At 45.0% G+C, this 19852-nt stretch overlaps 1 protein-coding gene across 1 annotated transcript in view; it reads right to left on the bottom strand.

The window, feature by feature from the left end:
• Positions 1 to 19852, bottom strand: part of FTSJ3 (FtsJ RNA 2'-O-methyltransferase 3) — a 1310428-nt gene that overhangs the window by 167489 nt on the left and 1123087 nt on the right. The window contains exon 17 of the mRNA XM_044076638.1: positions 2174 to 2286. Within this exon, the coding sequence (XP_043932573.1) occupies positions 2174 to 2286 (113 nt within the window). The remainder of the gene's footprint in view (positions 1 to 2173; positions 2287 to 19852) is intronic.

The raw sequence follows: 19852 nt of genomic DNA on the forward strand, positions 1-19852 counted from the left end.
CCCCCTGCCTTAGCTCTCATTTTTTTTCAAGTTGACACTGCTGGTAGAAAAGCATGTGGGACTGGCAAGTTAAGGCTCTGAAGAAAAGGGCAACAGAAGTTTATACTTTTCCCACATATGTCAAGTGCTCTGATCTCTGTCACTGGGAATATGACTACTAATTGGAGCAAAGGCTGCCCCCCTACTAGGGATCACAGACACCATATCTGGATTAAACAAAGGGTTGTTATTAATGTGCTTATGGGAATCCCTGACCATGTAGAAAAAGGTCAGACTTCCTAAGAGCAGGGGCAAGGGTGTTAAAACTCCAGACATGCATTGCAGAACATATCAGCCCATCTAGCACTGGAGAAAAAGGTAGAGGTGTATGTTCCAACAAGCCCATATAAGCTATGTATTTTGCTGGCATTCAAAATACTCTCCAGTTTCCCCACTGTAAAACCTACTTTACTCTGTGAAGTGTCTCCCCAGAGGAAAATCCTCTGGTGGCAAAGCAGGGGTCAATACATTTATAGAAGCCTGGGTAGTGGAATGGAGAGATGCAATGCCCAGCCTAAGCTGAGGCAAGCTGGCAAATCCAAGTTTGTACTTCTATGTTTTGTGCCCCGTGATTTTGGAAACAGCTACCCTAGAGGTCTCAGGCCACAGGTAGGGGACTAGACTGAGACCTTGATGTGGTCACTGGAAACTTCCTTGCATACAAAGATTCAGTGACTCTGCCTTCCCCTTTTGAAATAACAGTACAAGCCTCCAAAGCTAAAGGATCTTCAGCCTCAGAAGTCATGGAGATATCAGTCCAGAAAGAAGAGTGAAAAAATAAAGGCATACGTGTCTGCATAGAGATTATGCCAGAAGAATCATCTGAAACTAACTCCATGGGTAGGGGATGCAAAAGTGCCTCTCCAAGGAAAACCAGTCATCCAAGACATTATTGGTCTCCTGATGTTTCTTCTCTTCCTTCTTACTCATGTTTTGGTAGACTCCACAGCAGCTCAGAACCAAAGATGTGCCCTTTTTATAGATCTGAATTTCTTGGAGCGAGATCAAAGTCTATGATGGATTGTCTTTGGGGTAGAAGCAGTCTAACTGTGCTCCGGGCCAAAGCATAACAAACACTTATTATTAAAATCCATACAGGACATCTGTTTCTCACACCGCATAATTATCAACTTTCACAAAATTTTTTTCAGAAATAGAGTAAGAATCAGACACAAGTCAAACAATCCAGAAGATTAAAAAACAAGAGAGAAAAGCCCCCATGGGGTACTTACTTGGCTGCTAGAAGCACTGTGAAACACATACTGCTGTATGTATATTACACAGAAAGACCTGAAGAGTGTCAACCGATTTACACCACTAGTGTCCTTGCAACTTAGTAGGAAGGCATTGGCTAATGACTTAAGAGGGGGGTAAAGGTCTGGAAACCAGGTCCATCAAAGACTACTGCATACAGGATACCCCTGTAACAATGAATACTATTATGAACATATCCAGGTCTGTCTCTGTAGCAACTATTACCGGGTTAGTTTGCTATTGGGCTTCATTTTCTTTCTACCTTATGACTGAAGATACTTCAGTGAGTGAAACCAGTCACATTTTATTGGTTTAATACTTCATGTATTAATTAATTCCACTGAACTTCTAAGATTCTAACTGGTATTTTAGACTTCCTTGTATTTACTTTTGAGGCATTGAACTATGACAATTAAAAACTGCTAGTATTTTGTTTACTAAAGGTGAGCAAGTAACATGAGAACCCTGCAGAGAAAACTTTCAGAATATAAGGATGAAAAGGAAACAAAAATCACACCTACTGATTTCACCTTCCAGTCACCATATGCTTCCTCTTCTTGACTGTATGTAGTTACTCTATTATATACATGACCTCAGTCTTCCCATAAAAAAATCTGCAGACCTAGAGAGGTCTAGCCAATCAAAATAATAACACGGCAAAGAATAATGAGCAAGTACAACAGTTAATATCACATGCACTTAGCTAACTTTCTGCGACTACAATGACAATTTACTCAGTAATGCTGCTTCTTGCTTACTTAAGCCACCAGCAGTTAACCTTTCAGTTTGCAGTTTTTCAAGCTCTAAGATTGCATGAGGCAACAAAGTAAAAAATCATGCGCATCAATCCTCCAGTTAACACATCCAAAATGCTTCTCACCTGTCTTTTCAATAGGAACCACCTCAAACTCATGCTCATCATCATCAATGTTTCCATCTACAAGGCGCTTCCCCTTCATTTGTTGGGCCTTTTGCTTCAACTCTTGAATGTCACTGTTGCCAAAAAAAGAGATAGAGAGAGAAGGACTTTAATGCTGTCCAAAAAAAAAAAAAAACTCTAAACTATTTTTTTTTTCATGTTCTAAACCCAAGTATAAGACAGACTAGCTTATTGTTTTTAGTGAGCTCAAAAGTTATCTCGGCATCAAAGGCATGTTTACTCCAGCAAACAGCTAAGTAGCATAAACAAGCATTTCCTTCCTTCAAGTACAAAACTGTGCATGTAAGAAACTATCTATTAACACTCTGAAAAATAAAAATATCACATACCTAAAATGGGATTGGTTATTTTTTCTATTCAATGCTAAAAGACGTGCTAACACACAGTACCTTGAAAGAATGAAAAGAACTCCTTATCCCCAAGTTACCCACAGAGTGAGCAGGACAGCCCAAAAAAGTCAAGTAACTGGGAAAACAGGGACAACAAAATATTATCCCCAAGTCCAAAGACTGTTCTTTGTCTTCTTAGTTCTATCAGAGACCTGCATATGTTGCAGCCATATTGAATGACTACAGCCACCCTGAAGAACAGGCTCAAAGTGCTCCAATCAATAGATGGTGTGGCATCCCCATGCTGGGCCAGTAATCAAGCCTGAATCCACCCCACTGACACTGGAGAAGGATGTTCACTTGGAATATAAATGGATACATTCAGTATTTTCAGATGCAAACCTCTCTGCATCAAGGACGCTTTCCCTTAAGAGCGCACAGGGAACACACTTGGTCCAGGGTCTGTATTTCTCGGTCTGTCTCCCTCTAGGTTCCCAGTAAGACTCACCCACTGACACAGCTGTAGGGTTAGGTCCTCAGCCAAGTGTCCAAGCCAAGTCCTCCAGCACCCTTTCTGTGAAACCAGTGCTTCGTGTCCCTGCTCCAAGTAGGTAACACACACATACACACACACATTTAATTTTCACACAGACACACACACACATAGCCCTGGGAAAGGCTGGCATAGATTACCCACTCTACAAACTTATATACCTTTCTCCACTTAAGCACAGATTTTCTCATAACATTGTTTAAACTAACACAGTTCACATTACTACTTAATGTGACATTATGAGGAGAGACTATGATGTTTCTAACATGTGTTGCTACTTTAATGCGTGCTAATCAGACACTTAAATTTCCCACTAAGGATTCTGCTTCCCCACAACACAAATGAAGAATGAAGACTACCATGTGAAGATAGATATACTTATTGCCAAACGGAGTCCCATTTAGCAATGAAGTCAAAGCCTTGAGCTTTGCTGCCCTGCTTGTTCAACCACTCAATGAATATCCATGACGGCCACACAAAGAGACAAACACACAGGTGATGAAAGATCTTCTACTGGACCAACACAGGTTTTGCAGCTACCAAAGAGTTTTGTCTGTTAGCCTAATCTGTTCAACCGAAAAAAATGTATCGCATCACTTCTGTGTTCCAGTGTCCTTGTGTTTTTTGTTAGTGGACTGCACATCATGTCCTAATTTTTTTCTGCCATGATGTTCAGTAACATTCATGCCACAAGCAGACAAAGCCTCCAAAAATATAACCACATCCCACTTGTCAAAGGAACCTCCACAGTTCCTGAAACCCCTGCACTGTTCAAGATGATGTAAATAGTATGAACAAATGTAAACAGAACTGATGCTTTACAGTTATGGGACATTATTTATCAGCAAACAGAATTCCTGCTTGGATCAGTTAAACAGGTCTTTAGCAGACCGGCTCAGTGTAAGTAAGTAATATTTGAGAGGGGGATGCAGTGCTATCAATTCAGAAAAAGGTGGTCTCTCTCAGAGAAGGGAATGTACATGAACCAACAGTTCTGGGTAGTGATCTACAATTCATAGGTTCATAGGTGTGTACTAGGCTAATGGCCCTGGAGTCTTTACAAGCCTAGCCTACAGGATTACCCTGGCATCGTGCCACCCAACCTTAGTTCCTAGTGCCTCTCTATCAAGTAGAGACACTGGAGTGATCCCCGGGGTGAATTTTCTATTTCCCATCCACGCATCACAATTTCTCTTGAAGACAGCCTGTGAGGTGCTTTGTTTGACATGTATGGGAAGTCTATTCCACAGTATGGGCAGTCTCTGGGTTATGAACCTGTCCCTCCAGCATGTTCTGTTGACTGTGGTAATAAGGTTGAGGTCTCTGGAGAGTGGTGCGGAGGGATTGGGATTTCTTTAGATGTAGCATTTCTAACAGAGCTGGGTCAGACATGGCTTTCACCTCTAAGTAGGCGTTATGAGACAGAAAATAGTTGGAGTTTTTTTAGTTTGTCCATATAGGACAAGTGTTTAAGGCCTAGGATCCTCTTTGTGGGCTACTTTTGCAGCCTCTCCAGTTGTTGCAGGTGTCTAGTGAGGTACATGGCAAATGGGGCATTGTACAAGATGACTGGCCTAATGAGAGAAGAGTAGAGGGAGACAATGACCGCTTTCTTTCTGGATGCAAAACCCTTAGTAATGAGATGTGCCACATAGAAGGACTTTCTGACCACAGTGGCAATGTGGTGGTCAAGAGAGAGGTTGCTGTCAACCTGTGTTCCTAGGTCTCTTATAATGCCTTCTGTGTTCAATGGACTATCATCAATGTGGTAATTCAAGGGAACAGGGTTTTTCCCAAAGGGGATAAAGACATTTTTTGGCAGTCAGCTTACGGCCATGGTTCTGCCACTAGTCGTTGGTCTCATTGAGGCCTTTCTGTAGGATGTCAACATCACTTGGGGAGTTAATAGTAGCGCCCAACTTGCAATCATCTGCAAACTTTGTCAGCCAGAGTCCCTTTGTGTTGGCCTAGACTTCAGAGAAGTAGATACCAAACAGGAGAGGACCCAGGACCGAACCCTCAGGGACTCCACTCGTGACTGGTTGGCAGTCTGACTTGGAGTCAGCTACTTTCATACTGTGGGTTCTATCTGTGAGCCAGTTTGCAACCCACCTAGTGATACAGGGGTTAATGCCTAGCTTAGTAAGTTTTTCTATGATTCCTGAGTGGGGAATGATATTAAAGGCCTTGGCCAGATCAAGATAGGCTGTATGAACCACCTTACCTTTTATCCACACCTTTGATGACTGACTCAAAGAAGTTGATCAAGTTGATCAGGAATGACCTACCCTTCACAAAACCAAACTGTGTAGGATCCAGAGTTTAGAGATTCCCTATATCCTTATTAATTAGGTCCATGATGATGCATTCCATAGCTTTGAATATCAGACTAGTCATGCTAATGGAGCGATAGTTCCTGGGGTCTGTAGTCGCTCCTCCTTTGTGGAGAGGGATGACTGTAGCAGTGCACCATTCAGCAGGGACAAAGCCTGAGGTGAGGCTGTGACTGAAAAGGGCACACAGGTGAGGTGCCAGTTCACTCTGTAGTTCATGAAGAGCACAGTCCAGGTCCCATAGAAGCTGTATTCTTGGCCTTGGACAGTGTTGTTTTTTAACCTGTGCAGCAGTAATACTGGGTGCCTGGCAATCTACTGGTATTGTGATTGGTGCTTTGGGGGGGAGGGGGCAAAGATGGCACTGAATCTGCCCACCAGTATATTTGCAATATCTGTTGGCTCGGTATAGTAGGTACCATTGTGCAGTAGCTCAGGGCAAATCTGGGTATTGCCATGAAGATTCTTTACATAAATATAGAAGGCCTTGTGGTTGTCTTTACTATCTGCTCCAATTCTGTTTTTATAGCTAGCTTTAAAGGATATGATGAGGTATCTCAACCTTTTGTTGAGGCTGATAAGGGAGTTTTTCCAGTCTTGGGACTTCACCTTATTCTGCATCAGTTTCCTCCTTCTGTTGTAGAGTTTGTTTATGGCAGGTGACCACCATGGCTTCCTGTTTTTGAGGAGAGCACCTTAGTTCTATTGGGTATGGCGAGATCAATGCATTTGTGCATGTGTTCGTACAGTGCACTGGTGTATGATTTGGCGGTCATGCAACTATTCTCCATTTGCATGGGTGCTGTGAAGTTAGCCACCTCTGTTTTTAGGAGCCCAAAGTTAGCTTTGGAGAAGTTTTTCATGGTGGTTACCTTTGTTGAAGGGGGGGGGGGGATGTGGATTTCCAAGGTGATTAGCTTGTGATCGGATCTAACCAGGGAGGAGTTGACTATTGCTTTAGAGCAACATTCCCCCATGTTAGTAATGACCAGGTCAGGGATGTTGCTACCTCTAGTGGGGGTAAGAACGAGCTGGACAAGGGTAAGTGTACTGGTGCATGAGTAGTTTTCCCAATTAATGGAGAGGTAGTTGAAGTCACCTAGTATGAGAGTGTTAGACTGGACCCTAGTATTCTCCAGGGTGCTTAGGAATGTGTAATGTGAATCTTGGGACATGGTTGGGGACCTATAGCAGGCTACAACCTGAATCGCTGTCTTACTCAATGTTAGCTGCACCTGAAATATCTCAGATGCATTATGTTGGGCTACCAGTCTGGAGGTGTGAGCATCCTTTATGAATATGGAAACACCACTGCCTTTGGAGCTTCTGTCCAAGTTCTGGGGCCAAAAGGTGTGGAATGAGTTGTAGCTTGGTAGTGCAGTGGTCCCTTCTGCTGCCTTGAACCAGGTCTCTGTTACAGCACAAATGTTGATGTTCTCCATTTAAGGAGTACTTCGAGCAACTGCATTTTGAGATTTAGACTTCTAGCGTTGAGCAACATGACCCTCAAATTGCATTTGTTTGTAGCGGTTATGCTGGTAATTTGGTCTTTGGAACACTGCCTTAAAAAGGCACTATAGGGGTGGCAAGAGCCTTGGCCAGTATCCAGAAGCCCAGGGGTGAGAAATGCAGGCCATATCTGGCAAAGCATCATACAATAAGCTGGTTGCATAAGTGTGCACACCCTTAAACTAATACTTTGTTGAAGCACCTTTTGATTTGAATACAGCATTCAGTCTTCTTGGGTACACACCTGCCATTAATTAAACAGACTCTGATTAACCCCAAATAAAGTTCAGCTGTCCTAGTAGGATTTTCCTGACATTTCCTCAGTTGCCTGCTACAGCAAAAGCCATGGTTCACAGACAGCTTACAAAGCATCAAAGGGATCTCATTGTTGAAAGGTATCAGTCAGGAGAAGGGTACAAAAAAATTTCGACAGCATTGGATATACCATGGAAGACAGTGAAGACAGTCATCAAAAAGTGGAGAAAATATGGGACAACAGTGACATTGCAAAGAACTGGATATCCCTCCAAAATTGATGAAAAGACAAGACAAAAACTGGCCAGGGAGGCTGCCAAGAGACCTACAGCAACACTAAAGGAGCTGCAGAAATTTCTGGCAAGCACTGGTTGTGTACTACATGTGACAACAATCTCCCATATTCTACATATGTCTGGGCTATTGGGTAGGGTTGCAAGACAGAAGCCTTTTCTTACACAGAAAAACATCCAGGCCCAGTTAAAATTTGCAAAACAATACATCAATTCTCCCAAAAGCATGTGGGAAAATGTGTTATGGTCTGAGAATACCAAGGTTGAACTTTTTGTCCAAAATTCCAAAAGGTATGTTTGGCGCAAAAACAACACTTTGCATCACCAAAAGAACACCATCCCCACTGTGAAGCATGGTGGTGGCAGTATCCTGCTTTGGGGTTACTTTTCTTCAGCCGAAACTGGGGCTTTATTCAAGCTGGAGGGAATTATGAACAGTTGCAAATACCAGTCACTTTTGGCTAAAAATTTTAAGGCATTTGCTAGAAAGCTGAAGATGAAGAGGAATTTCACCTTTCAACACGACAATGACCCCAAGCATACATCCAAATCAACAAAAGAATGGCTTCACTAGAAGGAAATTAAAGTTTTGGAATGGCCCAGCCAAAGCCCAGACCTAAATCCAATAGAAAATCTGTGGGGTGGCCTGAAGAGGGCTGTGCACAAGAGATGCCCTCTCAATCTGATTTGAAGCGCTTTTGCAAGGAAGCGTGGGCAAATGTTGCCAAGTCAAGGTGTGCCCCTACCCAAGAAGGCTGAATGCTGTAAATTAAATGAAAAGGTGCTTCAACAAAGTATTAGTTTAAGGGTGTGCACACTTGTGCAAACAACTTATTGTACATTTTTTATTTTTTTATATTTATCCCCCAATAGATTTGCTTGTTTTTCAAGTGAATTGTGCAGGTTACAGGTCACATTAAAGGTGGGGAAAGTTTTGAAATTATTTATTGTGGTCTCATTTTGTTATATCACAAAAACCTGGCATTTTAACTGGGGTGTGTTAACTTTTTATATCCACTGTATGTATTGTGGAAACTTCTGCTGCAGAAGAGAATTACTGCACTTGTTGTGAAAGACTACGCTCCTCTGTTTATGTGACTTAGCTTTGAAAAATGTACCCTGCATGATTATCATTGCTACAGAAAGTTAATTTTCTTTGGTGCACTTGTTTTGCCTGAGAGTCTGCATGATTGATGTTTGTGGCCTTTTACAATAAAACGGTGTTTATTTTATGACCTTCTGAACTTTTGTACATCAATGAAATAAAGTCTAAATGTTCATAGGTTGGTACTAGGCTATCGGCCTATGTGCTCTCAATTGTGACATTCAAGAAAAATGCTGCGATGTTGCTGACTACTTTCATGGAGAGTGTCCAGATCACACAGCTATGGTAGTCATAACAAGTGGTGACGCCATTAGTGAGCTATGTGAGAACTTCTCTGAATAGTGTTCAGAGTCCATGATTTCCTGGCAAGGACTGATAAAAAAATGGTCAAGCTCAAGTCTCACATCATGTTAGCATATCTGAAATGTCTGTGCACATCCCTGGTAAAAATGGCTCCTTTGTCTTTTACTATCTTGGCTGAGGGGAGAAAAATCTGGAGCTATACAAATGGACTTAAATGATAATTATCACCTTTGGCATGAATGAGTGCCTTGTCCTGAGTGCCACCCTGTCTTTGTGGAACAGTATGTATTTCAATAACAAAATTAAGTTTAGAGAGAAGTAGGACGGGTATTCTGCGAGGCCTCATATGCAGTGTGTCCTTCAGGAAATGTTTCACAGAAAATTAATGGAAACATAATGGTCCAAAGGCAAAGAGGCTGATGGTGTTGTGAGATGTACCTTAATAAAAAAGTTGGATATGTTTTGGTCAAACAGCTCAGAGAGGTGCTGTAGGACTTGAAGGAGAGAGGAAACTGATGGATCAAGAAGGTTTCTGTTTCATCATACAAAAAAAATAATCTTCCAAATGGTTAAGTATGGCTTCCTGGTGATGGGCATTCTGGCCACTATGAGATACAGGCCTAATCTAAGTTGTCTGTGCACATCTAAAGAGTGCAGTATCCGTTCCACTTTGTTCTGTGGGTTAGGAAAGAAGGTAGGCAAATGAATGGGCTGATTAAGAGCCACACTGGACACCACCTTGGGCATTAAGGAGGGATTGGTTCTGAGGGACATCCTGTCCGCATGAAAGATGATGAAAGGTTCCACTGCCATAAGGGTCTGTAATTCAGATGCCCTTCTTGCAGAAGTGATTGCTAAAAGGAAAGCGGTTTTCCATGAAAGAAATTTTAAATCTGCAGTAGCAGCTGGCTCGAAAGGAGGAAGAGTGAGTTTCTCCAAGACAAAGATAAGATCCCAGGCTGGAGTTGGAGCTTTCCTGGGTGGCCTTAAATTTTTGGCCCCTCTGAGGAACTGCTTGAGCAGTGGGCGAGAGAAGAGGGGAGGCTCTGTGCTATAATGAGCTGAAATGGCTGAGGCATGAATTTTGATGGAGGAAAAGGACAAGCCCTTATGAAGCATCTCAGTCAAGTATTGTAGAATCTGAGGTAATATGGACACTGCTGCGTTCATTCCTTGAGAATGGTTCCAGGCACAAAATCCTTTCCATTTTGCAGCATAAGATTTTCTAGTAATAGGCCTCCTTGCCTCTAAAATGATATCCATCATTGATTGACTGAGAGATGGTAAAGGAGAGATTAGGTAATTAGCCAGGCTGCTATGTCCAGGGTTTGCAGCGGAGGGTGCAGAATCTGGTTCTCCTGCTGAGACAACAGGGAAGGAGCCGGAGGCAGGTGCCATGGAGCCAAGCGTGACACACTGCGCAAGAGTGGGTAAAAGTGTTGGCGAGGCCAGTCTGGTGCAATTAAAATCATACTTGGCTTGTCCTGTTTGATCTTTAGAAGTACCTTGGAGAGCAGAGGCAGAGGAGGAAAGGCATAAACTAATAGGTTTTTCCAGCTGAAGGATAGAGCATCCACTTTCCAAGCTAGCTTGTGGGGAATCCTTGTGCAAAATTGTCCAGTTGATGGTTCTGGGGGAAGCAAACAGGTCTATATCTGGGCTCCCCCAATTTGCTTGTCAACATGTTGAAAATCCTTGGTTCCAGTTTCCACTCGTGTGGGTCCATGAGGTTTCTGCTTAGTCCATCTGCCAGTGTATTTAGATTTCCTGGCAGGAATTGAACTTGTAGATTTCACTTGGCAGCTCAAGGCTGTGTTCCACAATGCCATGGCTAGTCTACAGAGGGGGTAAGAATGTGTACCCCCCGCTTGTTTATGTACCACATGACAGTGGTGTTGTCCTTGAAGGCTGTCAAAGCATTCTGTACAGCTAACATTTCCTTTTGATTTATGTGCAGATGCATTTGACTTGGGTTTCATTTGCCCTGAAAGTACTTCCCTGCCAGGTGAGCCCCCCATGCATAGTCTGATGCACTGTTGTTAAGATTTGGGCGGCAGGGGGTAATGTGAATGGTAGTTCCCTGTTTTGGTGGCAGGCCTCTGCTCACCAAAGGAACTCTAGGCGTAGGCAAGGTATGATAGGAACCCTTGCTTCTAGATCCTGTGAACGTTGACACCACAGGCTTTTGAGATACCATTGTAGTTTCCTCATATGCAGCCTTGCATATGGAATTAGAAGAATGCAGGAGGCCATGAACCCCAAGACTTGCAGTATTTGCCTTGCAGATAGCTGGATTTTTGTGGTCACTTGTTTGAAGTAGGTTGTCAAATGAATCAGTTTCTCTGGCGTGAGGAAAGCCATCTTGGAAGATGTATTCAAGCTTGCTCCCAGGAATGTAATTTGTTGACAGGGTACCAGGTGGGATTTCTTTTCATTTATGGTGAATCCCAGACTAGTCAGTACCCTTTGAACAAAGGCCAGATGACTCAAAAGAATGTCCCTGCTTTCTGCCTGAATTAGACAATCGTCCAGGTATGGGTATATTTGAATATTTCTTTGTCTGCTAAATGCAATGACTGGAGCTAGGCACTTTGTGAATACCCTGGGCACAGTAAATAAGCCAAAGGGCAGTGCAGAGAACTGATAGTGCATGTAGCCTGCTTTGAAGCATAGGTATCTTCTGCAAGACTCCCTGATAAGAGATGTGCAGGTATGTTTTTTTTTAAGTCTAGTGTTGCCAACCATGCATCTTTGCCTAGCATAGGAAGCAGCTGGTGAAGAGTCAGCATCTTGAATTTTGGAATCACCAGAAAGGTGTTTAGAGTAGAAAGGTCCAGGATAGGTCGCCATGTATTGCCTTTTCTGGGTACCAGGAAAAGTCTCGAATAGAAGCCTTGTCCCTTTTCCTCTTCTGGTACCAACTGAATAGCCCCCATGTTTAAGAGAGAGAGTACTTGATTTTGGGCCTCTGCCCACTGATTTGGGGGTAGATCTGGCCACCCGCTTGGTGTTGGTAATGTGTGGAAGTGAAATCTCTAGCCTTAAGACACTATATTTAAAACCCATTTGCCCTGGGTAATGAGTTCCCAGTTTTTGGCCTGCAGACCAATCTTTCCACCTAAAGGAGCATTCAGTTGGGAAGTGCTTGGAAGTTTTAAAAGCAAGTCATTGAGACAGTTTTCCATGGGGGGAGTCTTACTACTCCCAGATTTGGGTGCGGAAACCCCCCACTGCTTAGTCTTGTGTGCCCCTTGGGACTGAAACCTGGGGTTTCTGCTGTGTCTGGGTTTGGCTTGAGAAGACCTGGAAGGGGCTGGAAAGGACGAAATTTTAGAGGGCCAGTGCCTACTAAATCTAGGAGGTTGAACTTGTAAGAAATCTTTAACAGTTTGCATAGATTTAGCTTCATCTTCCATCTTTTTAAGAACTTCCTCAGCCTTGTTGCCAAACAGACGGTCCTGATTTAAGGAAGCATCCAACAATTTAGCTTTAACATGATCAGGCAAAGATTGCTCCTTAAGCCATGCATGACTTCTGAGCACAGACCCAGTAACAGCAGCCCTGCAAGAGGCCTCTAATGAATCAAACCCACATTGCAAAGTATGTTTTCCAACCTGTTCAGCCAAATGCATTAAATCCTGTAATTCTTTATTTTCAGCACAGTCAGGAATCAACATCATTTTCTGTTTAAGCAATCCAATAACATGTTGTTGATACTTTAACATATGAAACTGGCAGTTTAAAGCCCTAATGGCCAAGGTTGTAGAAGTGTAAAGCTTCTTACCCCATCTATCCAGCACCCTGGAGTCTATCAGAGGGGGTAGGATTTTTAGCAGTAGAAGCCTTAATGCCCTTGGGTCCCTGTGAAATAGTCTCTGGATCCGCAATAGGATTTTTAAAAAGGAACTTGTGTGAATCAGGAACCCTGTAATATCCGTCAGGTTTTCAGGGAACAGGAGGCAAAGAATCAGGGGCCAACTAGATTCTGAAAAGGCATCATCAACAACGTTTAGTACAGGAAGTATAGCTAAAGGCCTATGCTGAGGCAGGAGTAAGAAATCCCTAAGCCTCTTTCTTGAATCAAAAAAATCCTGGTTTTCCCCGTGGAAATGCTCCCTTAAGAGTATGTAAGATCTCACCAAAAGAAAAATCCTCCGGAGGGGAAGCAGAAGGAATAGTCTCCTCTGCATCAGAATCCTCATAAGTAGATAAGGGCAAATCCAGATCATCAGAAAAATCAGAATCCTGGTCAGAAGATTCATAAACAACTTCAGTCCTAGGTCTCTTAGAAGGGGGAGGTTGGCTTCCCCTGATTAGAGTTATAAGATCTTCAGCCACTTATCATTTGTTTTTTTAGGCATGGAGGCCTGAGCATGCAGCCTGGGCATCGGTTCTTAGGCATGGTTCGAGCTTTTAGCCTAAAAGGAGGAGGAGGCGTTTTAATATGCAAGTCCGTAGGCCTGAATACACCCTCAGAAGCCAGTGCCTGCACAGCGGCTGCGGACCCATCCAAGGTAGAGACATCCACAGTTTCCACAGTTGAAGCATCTCGCGGCATATCGGACTCCGAATGGGTCTCAGTAGAGGCCTGCGAGTCAGAAGTAGCGGGTATCAGGGGCTGCGAAAGCACCTCACAGAGTAACGGCGAACTGGCTTAGGAGAAGAGTTGTCGGCAGCTTTGGACCTCGGCAGCCTGTCTGTCTTTATCTTTGCGTTTTTTTGGAATCCCGGTAGTCGGACGGCTAACCGACGACATTTCTGGATAATTAAACCGAGAACCGAAAAATTTAGAGGTGAAAATATACCGACGATGGATAGTGCGCTGGTTAAATAAAGCACAAAACCGACAGCAAGGTACGTCATGGTTAGGGCCTAGGCAAGGAATAAAGTATGAATGAAATTCATTGTGAGGTATTTGTTTTCCACAAGTAATGCAATTAATAACTTTTACTGACATCAGAAAGGAGCAAGAAAAAAAGTTTCTCCAATGGGGTACTTAGCTTTACTTGAAGACCTCGGTTCTGAAACTCGAAAATTAGAAGTTATGTACCTACCATAACGTTCCATGTTAGTTGTCTTCTCTCGCCTTCTTTCTTGCTGGATGGGTTCGGAGCCAATCCTCGGCTCCGACTCGGCACTTGCTAAGCTCGAGAGTCACTTTTACCAGCTCGAGGCAGCCCCATATCCCATGATGCAAGGCGGTATATACCCAGATCTCGTTTGGTACTTATAGGGAAAACACCTAGCACAAAAAACTTTCCACTAAGGAAAGAAGAGCAATAAGCCTAAACAAAAGGGCTATAATGGGAACCCAGATAACTAACTGGCGCCCAAAGAAGCAATCTTCCTGACAAGGGAGATCAAAGTCTGTCCAGGCAAGGGGGCAGGAGGGAGGGTCGCAAGAAAGAAGGCGAGAGAAGACAACTAACATGGAACGTTATGGTAGGTACATAACTTCTAAATGTTAAGTTGTCAATCTCGCCTTCATTCTTGCTGGATGGGACCGCGTCCCTAGCACCTCTATCCTGGGTGGCTCAATGAAACAGACTCTTGAGTACCGTAGAACCAAAACTGGCTCTATCCCTGGAGGCCAAATCCAATTTGTAATGAGAAACAAAGGTATGAGGAGTGGCCCAAGTGGCTGCTGCACAAATAGTATCTAAGGGAAGTCTAGCCTGAAAAGCTGTGGAAGTGGCTAAGCTTCTGGTGGAATGTGCCTTTGGTTTTGAGCACAGCTGTTTGCCCCTAAGTTGATAGATTTCGGAAATGGTGGAAGAAAGCCATCTAGACAAGGTCACTTTGGAAACAGGAAGGCCTTTCTTATTCTGAGCATAAGAAAGAAAGAGTTGATCAGACTTTCTGAATTGTTTTGTTCTGTCCAAATAATATCTGAGTTGGCGGTGAACATCAATATAATGTAATTTTTGTTCTGATCTGTTGGAGTAATTGGGGAAAAATACGGGGAGATCAATAGATTGGTTTAAATTTGTTTTTGAAGCAACCTTGGGCAAAAAGGAAGGATTAGTTCTCAAGGATACTCTGTCCTTGTGGAAGACCAAATATGGGGGACGAACAGAAAGGGCATGCAGTTCTGACACTCTCCTAGCAGAGGTAATAGCGACAAGGAAGAGTGTCTTCCAAGAAAGAAACTTTAGAGAACATGAAACAGCTGGCTCGAAGGGAGGAAGAATTAAGGATGTCAGCACTAGATTTAGGTCCCATTGAGAAGGAGGACTCCTGACAGGAGGATTAAGGAGAAAAACTCCTCTTAGAAAAGCTTTACAAAGCCTGTGGGACATAATGTTATGGTCTGCAAAACCGACATGAAAGTTCGAGATCGTAGCTAACTGAACTTTGACAGTGGAAGCTGAAGAACCCGATTTAAGGATTTCCGCTAAAAAATCCAAAACTGTATGAACAGGGGCAGTAAAAGGATCTATATTCCTTGATTTCGCCCAAAGGGAGAAACGTTTCCACTTGCTAGTGTAAATCCTTCTAGTAGAGGATTTAAGAGAAGCCACTATGATATCCTAACAGGGTTAGAGATCATAGGAAGCCTGGCTAAGGAAGGAAGTGGAGCAACCAAGCTGTGAGGTTGAGAGAAGGAATGGACCGATGCAGCTGACCCGATTGGTGGATCAGAAGATCTGGCACTGGGTCCAGATGCCACGGCTGCACCAAGAGGTGACGATGGAGGAACGGAAACCAAATTTGTCGAGGCCAATACGGGACAATGAGAATCATTTTGGCTCTCAAAACGGTAGCTTTCTGGAGTACTTGTGGTATCAAAGGAAAGGAAGGAAAGGCATAAAGAAGTCCCTGGGGCCAATCTTGGGTAAGAGCATCTCTGGGGGGATGGCCTGGAAGTGGGAAGAGAGAGAAGAAGTCCGGGCATTTGCTGTTTTGGGGAGTAGCAAAAAGATCGCAACATGGGCGGCCCCATTCTTGAAAAATCTCCTCCACTATAGATTGCGTGAGAGACCACTCATGAGGCATGAGAATCAATCTGTCCGCTAAAATGTTGGTTTTCCCAGGGATATGCGTTGCTACCAGAAACCGATGCCAAAGTCTGAGAACTTCTCGACACAAGGGGAAGGACTTGGTTCCGCCCTGTTTGTTGATATACCACACTACGGACATATTGTCCGTGTGAAATGCAACTGTTCCCAAGGGAAGAAAGTCGCTGAGGGCTTGCAACGTTAAAAGCACTGCTCTCATCTCTAGGACATTTATGTGCAGGTGGTATTCGAACGGTTGCCACGTCCCATGAACCATCCTGCCCTGATAATGACCCCCCACCCGATCAGGGAGGCGTCCGTAGTGACTGTGGCTACCGGGGCCGGGGAAACAAAGGGTCTGCCCTGATGAACCTGGGGAGAAGAAATCCACCAGGATAGATGGTTTTTGCAAGTTTGTGTCACCAGAATTTGATGACGCATGGGGAGTTGTTGGTAAGACCATTGGGAGAACAACATCCATTGAAGGAGACGCATGAAAAAACGGGCCAAAGGGAGAAGAGTAATGGCAGCTGCCATGAGGCCCAATACCTTTAGGACTAGTCTGGCTTACACCTTTTTGCTGGCAAGGATGATCCGCACATGGTTTTGGATGTCTAGGACTCTGTTGCTTGTGAGGTTTGCTGACATCCGGACAGTGTCTAAATTTGCGCCTATAAAAGTAATAGATTGGCAGGGCAATAAGGAGGATTTTTCGTAGTTGATAGAAATTCCTAAATGAGTGCAGAGATTTAGGGTATAATCTCTGGCTTGGAGAAGTTGATGCCTGGTGGTGGCTGAGAGGAGCCAGTCGTCGAGATACGGAAACACCTGGAATCCTTGACGTCTCAGGTGAGCCGTGACCACTGCCATACATTTGGTGAACACTCTGGGGGCTGTAGTGAGACCAAAGGGCAGGGCTCTGAATTGTTAATGACTGGACCCCAGCCGAAAGCGGAGAAACCTTCTGGAGCGTCTGTGGATTTTTATGTGATAGTACGCATCCTGAAGGTCTATTGAGCACATCCAGTTGTCTTTGCCCAGAAAGGGCAAAATCGATTGAACTGTGACCATCCGAAATCTTGTCTTTTTCACGGACTTGTTGAGTCTGCTGAGGTCCAATATTGGTCTCCAATCTCCCGTCTTTTTGGGAACCAAAAAGAACCTTGAGTAGATTCCGGGCTCTGAATGGTCTGTTGGAACTGGTTGAATGGCCCTTTTTTGTAGAAGTTTTGATACTTCTAATTTTGCGATTTCCCTTAGACCGGGTGGAACATCTGGAAGGGAATTTTTGTGAGTGAAGGGACTTTCCTCAAAAGGAATCTTGTAACCCTCGGATATGATCGACTGTACCCATTTGTCTTGTGAAAGGGAAAGCCAGGCTTCTAGGTACAGCGATAATCTTCCCCCGACTGCCTCCAAGGATGGACAGTCGGGCAACACCTCAGGGATGCTGGAAGGGCTTGTCAGAGAGAGGCTCTCTGCTTCCCTGGTTTTGTGGACCCCCTCTGCCCCTAGGGCGGCGTCTGCTATTATTACCCCCTCTGCCTCTAGGGGTAAACTGACCACGTGTATCCGGCGTGACTCCCTGAGATTTACGGAACCACATCTTTCCGCCCTTCTGTCCTTTAGGGTAAGGCCTAGAAGGGGTGGAAAAACTGACCCCTACGGCAGAGAGAGTCTTGCCGTCTTGCTCACACCTGGTCAACGTATCCTTCACCTGAAGACCAAACAAAGTTGCTCCATCGAAGGGAGAGTTTGTGAAGGACGCCTTAAAGGGATCTGCAAAATTACAGAGCCGCATCCAGGATTGACGCCTAAGAGCCACTCCTGTCCCTGCAGCTCTACTCGCTCCATCTGCTGCATACGAAATCAGCCGCATGGAGGAGTTGGCTATGGAGTTAAGGATTCCTAGCTGAGAAGCAATCTTATCTTGAACCCCTGGAGCTGTAGGATCCTGTACTACTTCACCTAACTCTTTAAGGATGTCCCTTTGAAGTCTGGTGAAGTGACATAAGTAATTCAGCGAACGCATAGCAAAGGTCGCTGAGGAAAACATCCGCTTACCATACCTGTCCATGGTCCTAGAATCTTTGTTAGGAGGATGGACTGGTACGGAAGGATCTGCAAGTTCCTTCTTAGTGGCGGCCGCCACCACCATGGCATCAACAGGGACAACTTTCGTAAGGAATTGCTTTTCGGAAGGGGCTGTAATAAATTTAGAAGGCCTCCTGGGAACTGGTTCTACGGAATCAGGAGCTGCCCACGCCTTCCGAGCTATTACCTCCATGAGGGGGTCAAAAGGCGGAGACACCCAGGAGATGGAGGGTCGAGATCCGAACGCCTCGAGGTATACCGACTCATCCTCGGAGGGGTTTATGGAAGGCCAGTTTCCCCTCTGTTTTAGGAGTTCTAGGATGTCTGAAAAAGAGACATCCTCAGAGGGGGATCTAGGGGACCCCTCCGACTCATCTAAGTCGGTATCCGAAGTAGTAGACTCAGGGGAGTCCAGGTGCTTCCTCTTACAAGTCCTCTTGCACGGAGGATCTCCTGACGGATCAGGAGAATCCTCAGAAGAGGGGGTTCCTCCCAATGGGGAAACCTGAGGCGGCGGATCTCTCGGTCCGGGAGCAAGAGAGTGGGAAGAGATATCAACAGGCACTGAAGAGGGAGGAGCTAAAGGAATAGACTGCTGACTGAGCCCAGGGGCCAGCACACTCCTCATCACCTCGAAGGCTCCCCTCCCAGGGAGATCCGAGAGAACCCGTTCCGAAGAAACTGGGACTCCCGGGCCCACCGAAAGGGAAGGTTCCGAGGCAGATGTCGGAGCCGAGCTCACCAAGGCCGAAGCTCCAAGGGGAAGAGCGGGGTCGGACAAGGGTCCGATGCCACTCACCCCCTCGGAGCAGACCAGGGATGCCCGGCCACCGAATCCCTCCAAGGAAGGTCTCGAGGAGGAGATAAGAGTAGATGCTGAAGGTGCAGAAGGGGGAGTATCTGCCCCTCAGCCATAGCAGTAACTATTCCCGTAGACTCCAGCTCCAAACTCTGGGGTAGAGTCGAAGGAGGAACTTGAAGAGGGTGTGGACTAATAGTCGTCTGTTGAGACGGACTATGAAGCATTTGGGCTAGTGCCTGTGATTTTAGCAACCTGTTTACCACCCTCTCTAAATCATGGTCTGACAACCTGGAAGACCTAGATGATCGGCTCCGATGGCTCCGCTCCGAAAGCAGAGGTGAGGTCGGAGCCGACAGTATCGGTTCCAAAGAGGGAGACCTGGACCTCTTCCTCGAAGGAACCATTGGAGCTGAAGAAACCACGGATCCAGACGGAGCCGATAACTTTTCGGCTCCGAGTGTAGGTATAGATGTATCGGCTCCAGCCGGAGCCGATACAGGCAAGGAAATTATGGTGTCGGAGCCGGTCTGCGCCGACACCGAAGCCCGAGCCACATGGACGTCGGAGCCAGTCGGAGCCGACACCAAAGTGACTGTCAAAGTATCGGCGTCGATAGCCATCGGTGCCGAAGATTTTTCCAAGCTAAGATCGGCTCCAGCCGGAGCCGATCTTGACTCCGGAGGAGTCGGAGCCAAGGCCGAAGGCTTAGGAACAGAAACCTGGGCCTTGGTAGTCTTAGAGGGCTTACCCGGAGCCGATTTTGCCGGGGAGCCCTCCGGTTTAAGAAGTCCTCTTAATATAAGTTTATTTCTACTTTGCTGCAGGACTCTCTGGCTAAAAGAGTGACAAATTGCACAGGAGTCCTGCAGGTGGAGAGGTCCCAGGCAGTATATACAAGAAGTGTGACAGTCTGTCAGAGACATCTTCTGACAGCACGAGTGACACTTCTTGAAGCCTGAGACCCTCTGTTCTTTGGACATAGTGCTTTTCCAAACACAAAACACACACACAGTCCCGAATCAGAACAATTAAAGTTAAGGTATAA

This window comes from Protopterus annectens, chromosome 1.part1, assembly GCF_019279795.1.
Source record: "Protopterus annectens isolate FY-2018-M chromosome 1.part1, PAN1.0, whole genome shotgun sequence".
NCBI classification, from domain to species: Eukaryota; Metazoa; Chordata; order Ceratodontiformes; family Protopteridae; genus Protopterus; species Protopterus annectens.